At 34.7% G+C, this 18,528-nt stretch overlaps 1 protein-coding gene across 1 annotated transcript in view; it reads left to right on the top strand.

Annotated features, from left to right (window-relative positions):
• Positions 1–18,528, top strand: part of LOC149548245 (phospholipid-transporting ATPase 1-like) — a 61,626-nt gene that overhangs the window by 10,960 nt on the left and 32,138 nt on the right. The window contains exons 2-6 of the mRNA XM_089792295.1: positions 3,272–3,623; positions 3,853–4,547; positions 4,632–4,717; positions 4,942–5,065; positions 5,510–5,729. Of these exons, the coding sequence (XP_089648421.1) occupies positions 3,272–3,623; positions 3,853–4,547; positions 4,632–4,717; positions 4,942–5,065; positions 5,510–5,729 (1,477 nt within the window). The remainder of the gene's footprint in view (positions 1–3,271; positions 3,624–3,852; positions 4,548–4,631; positions 4,718–4,941; positions 5,066–5,509; positions 5,730–18,528) is intronic.

The following is an 18,528-nucleotide window of genomic DNA, read 5'->3' as shown; positions in this document are numbered from 1 at the left end:
TTAGGGTTTCGATTGCACTTGGGAATGGCAATATGCTTGGTCTTGACTCTCTGTAATGTTCCCTACTCGGAAGCTGCCCATTTCCAATGATTAACACACATCACTATTTAAATCAGTTAGAAAACAATTACTGATTCATAGCACATTCTTAAAGCCGTAATCCCTTACTGGTCTCCCAATCCTAAGGGAGGATGGGGATTTACTGTCATAGGGCGCCTGAGACCACCTCCATAATTAGGCCCAAGGGTTTCATAAACACCCGTCAATACCAGCACTTGTCCTAAGGGTTCTTTAATATAAGAACACCCACCAATACCACCACTTGGAATGGAACTACTCTGCCTTTCCCTAGAAAATCCAACCTATCCTTCCATAGCGAAAGATTAAGAAATTGGCTATGTATATATTAGTAGCATAACATAATTTTGAATTCATATATGACCCTGGTGAGAGATAAGACCTGTTTATTATGGATGAAGCAAGGATGACAAAAAAAATTTATTGTTGGAGGATAAGTAATAAGGCAAATGGATTGTAAGACAATAACAGATATTAGGTTTATTGTGATGTGATAGAAAGCCGGATAGGTGATACTGTGATATGACATGGTAAAATCCTAAAAGACCCCCGGAAAATGAAGTTGTACCAAACATTTTTGTAAATGTTAATCTTATAAAGCTCTTAGCAGAACATTACAGCCCAAAACACATGGCAATGTGCAACTTATAGGGAGAGCCTTTCATTCATGTATCTAAGATAGCAATCTTTGAGGCTGTGACCTAGATTACAGTTGTGATCACCCTATATATATATTATCATTCAGATATAATTTTCTATTTTCTGTAGATTAGAATTAATTTATATATTAATTACAGCATGCTTTGCTGTTACATTATGCTCACCAGCACCATAACTTGATTAATTTACATATATGTAAATATTCCTTTCAGAGGTCTTCCTCAGATACATTATATATTGTCCTATTTATCTATGATCTCCATCGATGATTCTAAATAATAATTTCTAATCCTTCTTATTTTTGTACTTGGATATGAAAGGTTGTGTTCTTAAAGACATATCTAATGTCTATTTATTAATGTTTCTTCTTTGAATGCTAATCGTACCATCTGATAAAACTGATTTATCTAATCCCAATTGCTGTTTTGCATCAATTGATCCCCTATCTATCTTGGTATATATCAACTGCTGCCCATTCTACTTCGTGCCTTTCCATCACTCTTTTAATTATCGGCTAGCTATATTTGTTTATAACGGTTGTTATGGCTATTACTGATTTCACCTTTAACTTAAACGTTGGCTTAAAGACATGATCTTGGGCATGGTCTATTATACGTGTCGATATTAGTTATTTCTACAAGTCACTTCTTTCATCAGCTGATTAATCATTGCTTAGCCCAATTGATGCAGTTATTACAAATTAATGTGTAATAGTCATTATCCATTGATCTCTGTCTTTAATGGCATCTCTGGGTAATTTGTTTGAAGAGCCAATTCAATGATATTTAGCATGCCTGATATCCATTATTGATTCTTTTTGCCCTTGTCTCCCTAGAGATTTCACAAAATTGAGATATTTAGTTGTCTTATATTATAATTTATGTATTTATAGTTTATTTATTTACGTTTATATTTTAATTATTATTATTTATAAATTATACATCATTAGATTTTATTTTAGAAAGGGGATATCACATGTCTATAAAATAATATTTACACTGGAAACTATACTTTTTTCAATTGGCATTTCGCTAATTAAGTGAGTTTTCAAAATTGAGAATCTCTTTTTGTAACAAACTTGCTATTTCATTTATTTGGCATATTGACAGTACTCCTATGATTTGGATTGTGCATAAATCAGAAAAGTGATTAAACAAAGACCGCACAACTGAAGAGCTGAAAAGCATAGAAAAAACCATGCAGGGGAAAGAGAGGAAAAGGTAACACAGGGCCAGAGAGGGAAAACCCATAAAGAAGCAGCATAGAAACAATCCATGTAAGGCAACAAAAAAAAGAGCTCAAATACTGAAGAGAAGATCCCTGACAACCAACACCATCATCCATGTGGCGCATTCTAGCTGCCAACACTCACACTGCCATCATTTAGGTCACCTGAAGTCAAATCAACACCACCCGTGCCTATCACCAGTGAAGAAACATTATCAAAAGCACTGTCTTGACAAATACCTAAAGTGGAAAACTTAAGACCATGGATGATTCCATCCTCTGCCGTGACTGTGTGGATTAAGTCTGTCCAGGGGGGATAGATTATGTGCACTAGCCATCTCTAACACTCCCTTCTTATGACCCACCAGAAAATGCTTTATCACCTTATATAGGTCAAAGCTTATGGCACAATGACCTCTTTAAATTATTAATATCTTGGAGGAAATATTTCATAATATCTAGTCAAGATTAATTTTAATTTCTATACAATCACACTCAGTCAGTCTCTGCTCTTAATAAGAAGCAGTATTGAACTGTCTAAAATAAAAAACATATTGTTGGTGATTTTCTATTGTTTGAGGCCATACTTGCTCATATATTCGTGAATAAAGAAATATATTCTAATGTTGTGATATTGCTATTGGGATTCAATTGTGTAGTTTTTGAGTCAAATTCATTGACCCATGGTTCATGAGTAGGGGTTCACACAAACCCATCTCTCATGAGAATAAATGAAACACTTCGCACTCATTGGATCTAGGTGATACTCATAGAGGTGAAGCACTGGGACTTCCCGAAAGGTCACCCATCCCAGTTCTGCTCCAGCTGGAGCACGCTTAACTACGAAAGTTTCCTCCATGGTTAAACCCACTTTGCTTGCAACCCCTATTGCAAAACCTTCATCAAATGTTGTGCCTTATGAACCATTCATTAGAAAGCTCCTTAAGCTCATCAATTGATAAGCAAGAATATTTAAATAAAAAACATAAGCACTGCTACAGAGCAATCAATACCTTGGTACCTTAGACTTAAAATTTGAGCAATTTACTACTCACCCTTAACTTTTTACGGCATTCCCTGTCATTGCTCTACAAATATGAAATCCGTGTCTACAAGAAAGGAAATTAATTATCCAAAAATACTTTTACCATGGAAGTATCTACTTGTATTTCAACTCTATTAATTCTTTTTCATTAGAAAAGTGTTATGTGAACTTATAGGTTTCAAGTGTCTCTTTGAAAATGTATTATGTTCTGTTTCTGATGTTTTCCCTCTCTTGTTCGGTGCCTCCTTAGAGATTCTACAGAAATACTGGATAGGCAGGTTTTGAAACCAAAGATTAAGGTCAAGGTGGATGTTGAGCTTGTTCAGTTACTTAGTAAAAGTCTATCATTGCAAGAGAGAAAAGTTGCACATGAATACTTCCTTACTCTGGCAGCTTGTAATACAGTAGTCCCTACTATACTAGAAACGCCATCCACTGGAAACCATGAATGTAATGCTGCAAATTCATTATATGAAGATTCAAGATTAATTGATTATCAGGGAGAGTCTCCTGATGAACAGGCTCTGGTTGCAGCAGCAGCTGCTTATGGATATACTCTCATTGAGAGAACATCAGGGTATATAGTGATCAATGTATTGGGTGAAAGGCAAAGGTAAGTATTATTTGCTTGAATTCTTTCTGGTGTAACCTACCATGAGCCACAAAATGTTTTGTTGAGAATTCATCTTATATAGATTTTGCAGAGGTGCTAAATGGAAAATTTGTAATGCAATGATTTTGTTTTTCATTTTATAATCTTTGAGTTGTATCTGAAATATTTTTTCAGACCTTAGTTTAATCAGTTTTCTTTCTTGTTTCTGCGCTTGGTTTTGCAAAGGCAGGCTGGATGTATTGGGGTTGCATGAGTTTGACAGTGTACGCAAAAGGATGTCAGTAATAGTGCGATGTCCAGACAATACTGTAAAAGTTCTTGTAAAAGGGGCAGATAGTGCTATACTTAATATTATAGCCAAAACGTCTAGCAGCAGTGAATCAGCTCCCTCGAATGATTTATTTCGTGCCACAGAAAGCCATTTGACTGAATATTCTTCACAAGGTTTGCGAACTCTTGTCGTGGCAGCCAAAAACCTCAGTGAGGAAGAACTTAAAAGATGGCAGTGTAGCTATGAAGAAGCCAGTACATCATTAACAGAAAGGGCAGGCATGCTTCGGGGAGCTGCAAGTCTCATTGAATGCAATCTTAACCTACTTGGGGCAACAGGGATAGAAGATAAATTACAAGATGGTGTTCCAGATGCAATAGAATCTCTAAGGCAAGCGGGAATCAAGGTTTGGGTTCTGACAGGAGACAAGCAAGAAACTGCTATTTCCATTGCTCTTTCATGTAAGCTTCTTAATGGTACTATGCAACAAATTATAATCAAAGGTGCCTCCACGGATGCTTGTCGAGATCTCTTAGCAGAGGCAAAGGCAACATATGGAATAACTAGAAACGGAAAGCAAAAAAACTTATCAAAAAGGCAAAAGAGTGTTGATATTGATGAGGGTGAGGGAATACATGGAAGGCGAATGCTCGGTATGGTAACTTCTTAATCTCAATTAAATTTTGTTTTATCTATTTCAAAAATAAATAATAATTTTGACTACCATTGTAAGGCAGGTACTGAAGAGGGGCATTCACCATTGGCACTAGTAATTGATGGCACGAGCCTGGTCTATATATTGGAAAGTGAATTGGAAGAAGAGGTATGTTCTTTTTAATTTATCTTAAGCTTGTTTTCATATCATGATACTTGATAAGGATAACAGTTAATGAATTGAAATAGTCAATCTTGTGTTTGGAAAATGAAAGTGTGCAAAAGATTTTGAGATTTATCTTGAGTATATATTTGAAGCTTTCATTCATATTATTTGATCATCTGTAACAATCATTGTTAATACTCTCGATTTTGTTTATAATGCCTTTCCAGCTTTTTGATTTGGCCACATCATGTAAAGTAGTACTTTGCTGTCGAGTTGCTCCTTTGCAAAAAGCTGGTATTGTTGACCTTATCAAGAGCAGAACAAATGACATGACACTGGCCATTGGCGATGGTGAGTGTTATTTCTTTAGTTGCCACCATTTTTATAGTTGTATAATGTAAATTAGAGATCTATAAAATGTAATTTTTAGTTGCTTTTTACTGTCTTTTATAAAGAGTTTGTAATGTGACGTGTTCCTGCACATATGACTTGCAGGTTCTTGAGGTTTATGTTGTTTTTGAAAAATCAACTCTATTTTTATTTATACTATCTATTCAAAACTGGAAATGCTTACTACTATCTGACAAATTGAAATAGTATAATTAAAGTATATAGTTTAAAACTTTTGTCGCAACCTAAGATCTCTTTTCTTATATGCATGGTTACTCTGTCATTGAACTGACCAATCCAATACACCTCTGCTTATCTATGGAGGGGCATCTTCTTGCATTATGTTAATTCTTTTTTATTTATGTCATTTTTTTCTCCTCCAAATGAATTTATTTATTGGTGCAGGAGCAAACGATGTTTCCATGATACAGATGGCAGATGTTGGAGTAGGCATCAGTGGTCAAGAAGGACGACAAGCTGTGATGGCATCTGATTTTGCAATGGGACAATTCAAATTTTTGAAGCGATTATTGCTTGTTCATGGTCACTGGAATTACCAACGTGTTGGCTATTTGGTTCTGTACAACTTCTACAGGAATGCTGTATTTGTATTGATGCTTTTTTGGTGAGTATTCAGATGTATTATATTACTGTAAAAACATGATGCTTTCCTAAGTTAAAAAGATACTTGTAAGGTTGAAGGCTTATGTTGGAACCATTGGAATTCTGTCTTTTCTACCGTTTTTCCTGTGTTTTCCATTTCAGTTTTTGTCTAATTGCCATCTTTCATGATAGACATACAGTCTTTTGAATTTTTCTTAATTTTTTATTTATTAAAAAATTCAGAAAAAAATTAAAAAATTGCCAATTAAGTCATAATTGGGTAGAACTTTAATCGGAATTGTATACTGAAATTTTAATCAAATAGTCATATATTGATAATTTTATCACACTCCTGAAGAAATGCGTTCTGTTGCTTGAATGGATAAAGTGGAGTGTGCCAGAAATAGAGAGGCCATTTTTTCCACAAAATTCCTTAATTATATGAAGATGTTTGAGGCTGTGTTAATGATACACAAGATTCTCTTGTTATTTGTGTGAAAAAAAATCATAAATTAATTGATGTTTTGGTTCACACTTAGTGATTTAGCATTAGGATGAAGAAGTCAAGAATTTACAAATCAGGAGTTCTTATAAAGATAAATCCATTAGGACATGTGTGATGTCCAAAGAGGAACATTAATTGATATTCTAGTTTAGCTTTTATTAGTTAGGTACCAATATAATTAAAGATATTTGAATGGTCAGTTGCTGTTAGGAACTCCTGATTAGTTTATTAATTACTCCTGTATTCAAATTAATAAAGTGACGAGTTTTCTTTGTGCCTATGTTGATACTCCTGTGAAAATTTTGCCTATAGTCAGTTGTTCCTTGCCATGTTAAGAATATCAACTAAACTGCCCCTTTGTCAGGTTGCATAATTGTCTTCTATCTGTTTAATATTTTAAACAAACAAGTCTTGCAGGTTGTTTGAGATTGAGACAACCCAAGTGAAAGGTGACAAAAAGTATACAAGGGAAGAAAAGGCGGTGATGTTTAGAAGGATAAATGTGACAATTAGCAAAGAGAACCAAATAAAGAAATTAGTCGCCATTATAGGTGGCAAAACCAGTTAGAAATTTTACCTAGAGTGGCAATGATGTGATACAGTTGTGAAATATGGTGAAGTAAACCTGAAAAACATCTTGAGTGAAATTTCACACTTTTAACGAGGTTGTACTTGTTCAAAATGGGGATAGAAGTTGTGATGACATCATGAAATTGTGACCTGCATGAAAGACTAAAAGGAACAATCAAAACTTGACATTTTTGTATGGTTTTGCTATTCAGAAAGGTGACTAAATAGAAACTATATATTCCATGTGGTATTGCCACAGAAAAATTCTGTCAAAGCATTAAGAAAACAGCAAACACAATGCAAAATTGAACCTAGTCAAAAGCAGTTCAAATGCCCAAAGGTTGCAGGCTTTGTTGATGGCTCTGCCTTGTGGAAACTCCCCCATTGACACTTTAGCAGCTTCAGTTACGCAGCACCTAAGACAAGGATCAAAATTTAAAACCATGATGCCACCTTTGTCCAAGGTAGTAAGTAGATGTAAAGCTGGACATAGTTCCATTGGAGTCCTTAATACCTCTTTTAAAATGGTAGAATTTAGGGATAGATTAAAGAAGATTATAGACATTGGTATTTAATTATTTGGTCCTTAAAAGCTTCCTCTATGAGCTTACAGATAAGTGCTTTGAGCACATAGATTTTGTGCTGCAGAAGTCTTCATTTAAGCTGAGAAGTTTATTGTGTTGTCGTTGGAGAGTTTGACGAGTTAGCAATAAAAAATAATATGTGTATAATGAGTTTGTGTATCATTCATCTGCTATCCTACAGAGTAGCTTTGTATTCTTCTAGGTTGTTTGTCCATTTCACTTATATGATTCATTTCTGTTTTGTTCATCTTGTTTTCTTTATTTAGTCAATCCAAAATTCTTCATTACTGTTTTTATTCATCTTCTTTTTTGCATTTAGTCAATTTGACTGATGAAGTGGATCCATTGATCTTTGTTGCAATAATTTATTCCTCCTAAATGAAATTTGTCATTTATTCTTACCAGAATGTTTTACCAAAGCTGAATTCTCAACTTCACCTATTGAATTTGGCACTATGCTCCTTTTCCTTGTTTGGATTGATCAACTATGTCACTACTATTAGCTTTCGCTGGAAGAGCATTTGGTTTAATACCTCCGCTGTTTAAGTTCAGTACCCTGTGCTTACTTTAGATTCTGCCTTATCTTATGTTAATGTTTTGCCCACAAATAAAAGTAAACAGCAAAAAGGGAACAGAAATAAGAACAAAAGATGCAAGACATTTATCCTGGGAAAACCCTTCCACTTGAAGGGAAAAACCCAGCCACACCAGAAAATTCTCTTCTATTGATAAAAAAATGTTAAAATACAATGCTTTCATTTGATACTATATATACATATGGATTTGAGAGACTCTTCATCTCACAACTGAAGGTCTCTTCAATTTCTCAATCAACTCTTTTCATATTTCCACATGCACACCTCTTTGCTTGATGCACGACACATCTCTTCATACAATAAAATGTAAAATATTGTTATAAATATTTTCTTCAGCTAAAGATGACCTTAACAGTCATATTTCTATTTCATAAAATTAGAGAAAAGATCTCTATCACAACTTCAATCTTCGACACTCCCTTTTAGCAAGAGAGAGATTTCTAGAGTGGTCGGCACACATAACTGCAACCAAAGATGTCAATGATAAATTGTCATCACATAAAATATGTTATCTCAGTATAACAGATGTACCATAGTTACTTCATAAGCACATAAAATTAAAGTTATGGAGTCACACACATGACTTCCACCATGCCTTTTTTTAGAGGGTGATCCACCATAGCTATTCATAGAGGGTGGAACGAGGGGCTTTCACCTCAAACCAAAGTTTTCAAACTCAGACCCGACTTAGACTCGGCAAGGGTAACTCGACTCATGAACTGGCTCGAACTTGGCCTTGACTCGACAAAGCAAAGCTCTTGAAATTTAGAGTTTGTTTTAGGATTTAAAGAACATTTCATGCACCCATTATTGAATAAAGCTTAAAGAAACAATAACATAATGAATAGAAGGTAATTTGATCACATACATAAACATACATCGATTACATAAGTACAAACTTCAAAGGTAAATTGTAGCTGAAGGAAATATCAAATATAGATATATAAAATTCAAAATTCTACATATTGTCAAATCAAAATGTACATCAAAATCCATGAAATCCATCACATCAATAGTCATCATCAAATGTTCCAAACATATGTAAAAAAAAAAAGTCTATAACTATGGCTCCTCATCCTCATCCTTAGCCTCAGCCTCAGGGTAATCTATATTATGCTTCCTAGTAAGGTGTCTAAGATAGGTCTTAGATGATTGATAAGCCATAGTCTCTGCTTGTGAGGTGGGATCAACTCTAGCTTTGTGCTCCTCCGCTGCCATAGCCATCCTCGACCTCTCTGTCTACTTGGTCAATCCTCTAGGTCCTCATAATCAAAGATAGGATCAGTAGCCTCAATAACCCACTCAAACTCTGGATCAACCTCCTCTAGAGTCATCAGGGAGGTGTCACTATCCAAAATTTCTCTAGTCATAAGGTGTAGGTTGTAATGGACAAAGACAAGATTATTCATCCTCTCCATAGACAACTTGTTATGCCTCTTCGAGTGGATGTGATTGAACATGCTCCATTGCCCTCACATCCAGAAGTGCTATATGCTGACTCAATATGCGGATGACAATTTTTTAAAGTTTTTTGGCTAAAAGCCCAAGCATTTGCCACCATCTATCTCAAAAAAGAAAAGAAAACAAAGATTAGTCTCATTTCCACCTTTAAAGCTAGAACCTAGATAATAAAATTAAAATGCATAAGCTGCAATTTTTACATAGCTGTAATTTTGTACAACCTTTGCAGTTTTGGCTTCCAAAATGGGCCCCAATGAATTATTATAGGCATCCATCTTGAGCAATGTATCTATGGCATTAGTGGCCGCCATTTTCCCTATCACAGTATTTAGGCCACTAAGAACCTCCTCATTTGCCTTGAAATCATCACGGAAACAGAATGCCGGATTGAGGTAATAGGCTACTGCATGGATGGGTCTATGAAGCTGATTTTGTCATCTCCTATCAATTATGACCAAAACGGGGCCATACTTGTGTTAAGTTTGTAGCTGCAGTTAGATTGATTCGATCATGAGTTACAGTGTTGATGGCAAATCATCATTATATATATATATATATATATATATATATATATATATATATATATATATATATATATATATATATATATATATATATATATATATATATATATTATATGGTTATTTATATAATTAACGTATTAACTAATGATGATTAACTATAGAGACATGTCTCTTCATGAGACTTGTCTCATATTTATGAGTCTTCAAATCTGCATTTGGAAGACATCAGTTACAATGGCCATGTTAGTACATTTGCAGAAAACAATCCATGTTACTCAACATGGTATTAGAGCCAGGTTGGGAGGAGGATATCAATGAAGAATCATTATATCTGGTCATTTTTTACCAATAACCCACAACAAAGATAAATATAAGGAAAAGAATGGCAGATACACAGACAGATGAATCAAAAGAATGCATTCAATGATAGAGTAAACCATATTAATGTTTGATTAGCATACCATCATTAAATTACAATATCATTTTTCCTCTTCCCTATTTTGGAGATGAATAGAAAAGGCAATCGACCATTTCATCAGACAATTGATAAAGTGAACAAAAGGAAAAGACGAACATTGCCTTTGTGTGACATTGACGTTTACTGATCACCTAATACGAATGCAAAACTAGCTCTTTTTGAAATGTGTTTGTTGCTTGGTGAGAGAATATGGGGAGAAATTCACACAATCCTTCAGGGAATATTATGGTCACGAGTCAACATTATATCCTGGTCATGACTATTGGAGGACCTCTATTTAGCTGTCCATTTCCTCTTTTGAATGTGTAATGGTACTTGTATTGCTGTTCATTCATTATTTTGCATATTCAAAATAATCCACATGTTCATTATGTAGAATCATTTCATAGTTAGGTCCCACAACATATGCAGGGATTTGTAGCTTTGTCCATCCCAAAAGTTTGTTCATGGTGCAAATACTTTTATTCTTTAAAGTCTTAGTGTTCCAATGGAAATTTGACATTGAGGTGTCATATGAATGACACTATTTACTGCATCACTTAAAAAATCATACATATGAAATGTTGCTAGGATTATTTCAACCTTGGATTCTTGAGATGATGGAAGATGATTGGGATTTCCCCGGCTGTCCTTTATCTTTAAGGAAATTAGGGATGCATCCTTGGATAATATCTAATGAGATTGGACGTCTTAGTGATGTTTGGCCATCCCCAAGATGATTAAGGATGTCTGATGTCCACCAGCTATTGTAAAGAGTGCCATGTGTCCTTTTAAATTAAAAAATAGAGAAAATGATATGGAAAGCCCCAAAGCTCCCTTGTGCTCCTTATGTCACCCTAGCACACCCTATACGTAACCTACTCAACCATTTGCATTGCTGCTCAACATTACCACAATCATTTTTTTCACCTGTAGTTTTGAACTTGATGAGGAAAGAGAGGAGAGGAAGGGAATATGCATTATATCTTTCACCATTGAATACTCACATTGCCTTGACGAATAAAAGTCATGGCTAGAAAGCATTAAATTTAGAACGCGCCATGCTTGTTGGCAAATATGATGATTTTATACAAAATCTGCAACACAAAGGCAGTGCAAGAAAGTTGGATACAACCATTACTTGATATGTTTTAATGCTCTCCAATGGCATTAGGAGCATATGCGCGTGTACATGTATTCATACCATTTTCCAGACTTGGAACATGGTGAACCTATCTATTCTTAAGTTACACAGTTCTATAAAGAACAAATTGAGAATATCACAGGTGTAATGCTTTAATTTCTTTTGCTAAGATTAGGTATCACTGTAGTCTCATAACTATTTTCTGCAAAGATGCTATACTCTTGTAGCATGATGTTTTTTATATATTTGTTGAGAGAAAGGATCTTTGCAAATGTAATAACACTTCTGACTTTTTATGTTTTATTTGCAGATTTTCATGTTATAAATATTTGTAGAAGAAACATGTTTCTTGTTGGAATTCTTTAGAATAACTAGGGGTAGGGGGGGGTGGGGAGGAGGGTCGGCGGGGGTGTAGATGTACAAATAAAACTTTTCATAACTTAGTGAACCCATATCTATAAAACATATTCATCATGCATGCATTAGGTCATACAATCACTTAAACTTGTAGGTTACTGTCAAATCAACTTTGCAAAAATGTAAGCATGAAACATAACATATTCAATAACACATTTGACACAATGATTTTACGTGGAAACCCAATTTGGGAAAAACCACCAGTAACATGCTACTCATTCTCACTCTTCTGAACTGATGCCCTGTGAAAGGCCAACTTTGCTAAATGTTACAATGTATACTGTTAAATGTGACCTAGTTAGAGGATTTCAATCACCCTATTAGGAGTGAGCCTTGTTAGAGGACTTTAGATCATTCACTTGGAATGTCACCCGATTAAAGGATTTACAAATGACTATTAGGTCAACCTTAATCCAAATGATTTACCCTAGATTGATACAATGATTAGAATGACAGTAAGGCTTGATTTGATAACAACTTACAACTCACTTTTCATATTATAGATCTTTGTTTCAGTCCTCCATTTTGATTTTCGCACACTTTAGTTCTGATAGCTTGTTCACCCTTTAAGCATCCATACCCTTAAGCCTTCTTACTTTGCTTGCCAATAGCAGTCTCTTCTGTTTGGTCACTGAATGAACCAATACCTTAGACTCCTTGTCTTCCTTAGGTTCTCGCACATGACAACCTTTGCTTCTGACCAGTCATCTCCATAAATAGAAAATTAAGATCTTTTGTCATTCAACCTCTATCATCCATTTTAGGGTTAGGTAGGATTTAATGAATCTCCCCTTTTTTTCATTTTATTCTCTTCTAGAAACTTCTCTTTCAATCCTTTTTGAATTCACCTCAAAAACGGTTCATCTTGAATTTTGTGCCACCAACTCATCAAGCTTATCTTCCACGGTTCACACAATTCAAGAAATTAAACTTGTCGGCTCAAATTCATCGAATTCACAACCTTTCTCATAATGTTGTCACTCGTCATAAACTTGCTTCTGATGCTTGACACATACCCTGTTGCTCGACATCCACTAACAAATCACTCGACATACACTGAATTTTGACTTTGCTCGGCCCGAACTGAACTTCTGCTCAGCTTGCACTAACTTTGCTTGGCACTTATTGTGCAGATTGTTAAGCTTGGCAGACTCAATTTGTTTTACTTGTTCTTTTGAACTTAATCAGTGTATCCATCCTTCGCAACCTTAAGTAGATAATTAATGGACTGTAACATTACTGTTTTAGTTTGTCTTTGTACTCCTTTTCATACCATAACTCAACCTTTCCTCTAGGTGCTTATGTTATCTCATTTGATTAGATCTTCTTCATCAATCAAACAAATGATAGTACTCAAATCATTTAAGCAATTGTCTTACCAACAAGTTGCAAGTTTGTCATCAGTGACACAACAATGATTGGAACACATTCTCATACTTGTATCAATCTGTTTTCAACAATCTCCCTCTTTAGCATTAGTTGCAAACCAGTTCAATCAATACAACCAACAATAATACCAGAAAGAAAATAATTCTTTGTATTGAAATCTCTACCTCTATCAACAACTTTCATCTTCTGTATATGTTACAAAATTCTGTTTTGATCAATAGACAATCAACTCATCCTTTTGACTCCCTCTTGATCACTTCTTAAATCTCCCTCAACACTATTTCCCTCTGAGTAGATATTCCATATTCCTTATATCTGTATAATATTTCCACTAATATCTCCCTCTTTGACAACAATGCCAAAGACTTGTCATCTTAATATGTAGATATGAACAATTTCAGTTTCTCCCTCTATCACCTAGCTTGTGACTAATTTGTAGCTCCAACTCTTTGATTACTTTAGGCAGCTCCCAAAGTAAGATCCACTGCATCAATGTGTGACATATGTCAATCATCTCGTTTGATGTAGGGCACTTCTCATGCTTCTTAAATAGCCTTGGATAGAGGTATCACCCATAGTTTACCTCTTAGATACTCATGAGCATCCTTAGGTAATGCTTTTGTGAAGATATCAGATATTTTCTCTTTTGTATTGACATATTCTATCTTCACCTCTTTATCTCAAGTAATGATACTTGATTGCAATGCGCTTAGTCTTTGTATGCATCACAGGATTCTTTGATATATTTATAAAGCTTGTGTTATCACAATAAAGTATCACAGGTTTAGTGATTTCCTCCTTCATACTTTTGAGTAGTTGTTAGATCCATAAAATGTTTGTACAATTTATTGCAGCAGCAACATATTCAGCTTCAGCAATAGATTAAGATATGCAGTTTTGTTTCTTGCTAGTCCATATAACTAGCCTTTTTCGTAAGAAAAATCCTCCTCCACTCGTGCTTTTTTTGTCATCAATATTTCCAGCCCAATCAGCATCAGTGTAGGTTCTCAACTCAAAATTTTCATTTTTCTTGTAGTATAGACCATAGTCTTCTGTTCCTTTTCGATATCTCATTATTCTCTTAACAACCATCAAATGATTCTCCTTGATATTAGCAAAGAATCTTGCAACTATCTGAACAGATAATGCAATTTCAGGTCTGCTAGGTACTAAATATTGTAATTTGCCAATCATAGACCTGTACAATGTTTGATTCACCTCAGCTGAATCATCGTTCTTTGACAATTTATGTCCTACCACCATAGTTGTGCTTATTGGCTTGGAATCTTCCAATCCAAAAGTTTTCAATATTTCCTTTATATATTTTGATTGAGTGATGTATATACCATATTTCATTTGATGTACTTGCAAACTCACAAAGAACTTGATCTCTCCAAACATAGACATCTCAAATTCTTCATTTCATTTGCAAAAGCTTTACATAAAGTATATTGACCTCCAAATATGATATCATCAACAAAAATTTTAGATAGTAAAATGCCTTTACCTTTCTCTGTCTTCAAGTACAAATTCTTGTTATCATCAGTCCTCTCGAATCCAATCTTCACAAGATAATTGTGAAGCCTTTCATACCATGCTCTTGGTGCTTGCTTTAAACCATATAAAGCTTTGTATAGTCTACATACCATTTTTTGTTGTTAGTGTCAATAAATTCTTCTAGCCGTTCTATATAAACCTCTTTTTCCAATATGTCATTCAAAAATGCAAATTTAACATCCATTTGATAAATTGTGAAACTTTTGTATGCAGAGTAAGCAAGCAGAGTTCTTACTCCTAATCTTTCAACATGAGCGAATGTTTCCCCATAGTGTATCCTTTCTTCTTGTGCATACCCCTTGCAAACTAATCTTGCTTAATTCCTTGTGACTTCACCATTTTAATCTAGCTTGTTTCTGTACGCTCACTTGGTGCCAATCACATTTTTATCTTCTGGTCTAGGAGCTAGAGTCCATGTCTTATTTTTCTCAATCTATTCAGTCTCTTCTTTCATGGCTTTACTCCAGTCCACATCTTCTAAGGCATCTTTCACTGTTGTAGTTTCATGCATGCTAAGCAAACATGTATCATTTCTCAACTTGTTCCTTGTCATTGGTCTTGCATCTTTATCTCCAATGATTTGTGCAGCAGGGTGATGTCTTTTGACATACTTTGACAGTTTAGGTTTTAATCTGTTTTCTTCATTTGGTCTCTCAACTTCTGAATCACTATGTACTTCTCTATTAGGTAGTTCAACATCTCTTTCATGTATTCTAATCTCTGAATCAGAATGTCTCATCTTCATTTTGTAACTCAGCACCTGATTGTAGCTCGGGTCCGAAATGCAACTCGACATTCATAGTATGTGACTCGATAGTCATTGAAACTTGCTGTTGATTTGCAACTTGATTCACAACATCTTCATCAGTAGGCATACCTTCATAAAAGTATATAAATGATTTGTATGCCTGGTTCCTTCATAGGTTCAGCTTCATGTACTTCTGTATATTCATCAAATTTCACATTTGCACTTTCCACAACTTTGTTAGTGTTAGTATTTAAACACTTATAAGTTTTACTTCTTGTGGAATAGCCAAGGAATATACCTTCTTCACTTTTTGCATCTAGTTTACCATTCTTGAAATTTTTGAGAATATAACACTTGCTTCTAAATACCTTAAAATATTTTACATTGGGTGAGTATCCGTACCATAGTTCAAAAAGTGTTGAATGAGTACTTTTCTTGACTTGCACACGCTTCAAAGTATAGACAGTTGTACTTTTAACCTCTCTCCAGTATTTCAAAGTAACATTGTTCTCCATCATGAGTGTCCTAGCATAGTCCATTATAGATCTGTTTCTCCTTTCAACAATTCCATTTTGTGGAAGGGGTTCTAGGGGCAGATGTCTGTCTTTTGAATTATCTGTCATTACAAAACATCACAAACTCATTTGATCTAAGTTCTCCTTTGTCAAATCTCAAACATTTCAGACTTTTACCTGTTTCCTTCTCAACTCTTGCTAAGTACCACTTAAACATTTGAAAAGCATCAGATTTCTGTTTTAGAAACATAACTGTCATCATCTTGGAATTGTCATCAACAAACAACATAATGTACTAGTCACCTTTGTAGCTTTGCACATCAATTGGTCCACACAAGTCAGTATGGACAATCTCCAAAATTCTTTTATAGGTATGAGTCTTACTCTTAAAGCTTGACTTAGTCATCTTGCCTAATTGACACTGTTTGCAAATTGCATTGTTAGATTTCTTCAACTTAGGCAAGCCTCTTACTCTTCTCATGTTACTGATACTAATCAAGTTATCAAAATTAACATAACATAACCTCTTGTGCCATAGCTAGACATCATCAAATTCTACAACTAGACAAGTAGCATAATCCATATCAAGATAGAAAAGATTACCTCTAGTTTGATCACCTTTTCCCATTAGTTTTCCATCAGTATCATATATCTTAGCAATCTTGTTCTCAAACTCAACCTTACAACCTGAACTATTTAGTGGTGACACACTCAACAAATTATAGTTAAGTCCTTCAACTTAATAAGCATTGTCACATAAATTCTTTTCTGTGAGTTTGATAGAACCTTTTCCTCTTATTAAACAAGGTGTATCATTACCAAACCTTACACTATTCCCATTATAATAATTCAAGGTAATGAACTTAGTTTTATCTCTAGTGATGTGATGTGAACACCCACTGTCAATGATCCATCTATCATTCTTGTTCACATAAGAAACTAGTGCAATTGCTTCATCCTCATCAGATTCATCCTTCATTGCAACATACACTTCATCATCATGATTGTTAGATCCATCCTTAGTTTCATCTTCAGCAATGTAGCAAGATTTCTTGCCTTTGTCTTTGTAATTTTTGCTGTCTTCATCTCTTCTACTTTTGTACTTTTCTTCTTCTCTAGGCACATCTAACAGCAATATGACCAACCTCATTGCAATTTAAAACACATGATATGCAACTTACCTATGAATTTTCCTTTACTTCTATGAAATCTTCTTGCCAGTAGTGCTTTAAATTGTTCTACATCCTCCTCATTTGTATCATTGTCACTAGAAACATATGTTACCTTTTTCTTCTTCTCATTAGGTTCCTTCAATGACAACTTAGCTTTCAAAGTAGATTCAACATTGTTAGATTTAAAGTTATCAAAATTAGATAGCTCAAAAGCAGTGAGCCTATCTACCAGACCTTCAAGGGTCGGATTAGAACCTGGTATACATCTTAGTTCTTGTATTGCAAAAACTCTAATAGCATAGATGGGCAGTACTGTTCTCACAAATTTTCTTAGCACAGTGTCATCATCTATCTTACCATTAGCTCCTCTTATGGTATTAACAATATCTTTTATCCTAGAGCAATATTGAGCAACATTGTCACCTTCTTGCATTCTCATATCATCGAAGTTACCTCTAAAACTTTCAAATTTGTCTCTTAGAATATTTGTGTCTCCTTCATAAATGGTGTGAAGAGAATCCCACATTTTCTTTGCACTGTCACAACCCTTGATATCATCAAACTCTGCATAACTTAGGGCAGAGGCAATCTCCAATATTGCTTGGTTGTGTTCTTTCTTCTTTTTCAGATCTTTAGCAATTAGGGCTCCAACAGGATTAACATACTCTATGATGATGGTAGACTGTGCATGATCTCGAAGACCTCATAGGTGTAGGTTCATTGAACTTTACTATGCAGGATAGTTATGTCTATTAAGTTTGGGTACCTCTCTTTTTGACATCTTGATCTTTTTGCTTCTACTTCCTTCAAACTAGTCCTCTTAAGTCGATGGCTCTAATACCAATTGTTGAAATTCTTTAGAATAAATGGGGGGAGGGGGGGTGAATTAGTTATCCAAGGTTCAGATGTACAAATAAAACTTTTCACAACTTAGTGAACCCATATCCAGAAAACATTTTCATCATGCATGCATTAGGTCATACAGTCACTTAAAAAAGTAGGTTACCGTCAAATCAACTTTGCAAAAATGTGAGCATGAAACATAACAGATTCAATAACACATTTGACACAATGATTTTACGTGGAAATCTAATTTGGGAAAAACCACCAGTAACATACTACTCATTCTTACTCTTTTGAACTGATGCCCTGTTAAAGGTTACAATGCACACTGTTAAATGT

Source organism: Cupressus sempervirens, chromosome 7 (assembly GCF_028749045.1).
Source record: "Cupressus sempervirens isolate cs-2001-9-10 chromosome 7, ASM2874904v1, whole genome shotgun sequence".
In the NCBI taxonomy this organism is placed as follows: Eukaryota; Viridiplantae; Streptophyta; class Pinopsida; order Cupressales; family Cupressaceae; genus Cupressus; species Cupressus sempervirens.
This window is presented reverse-complemented; position numbering and strand designations above follow the sequence as displayed.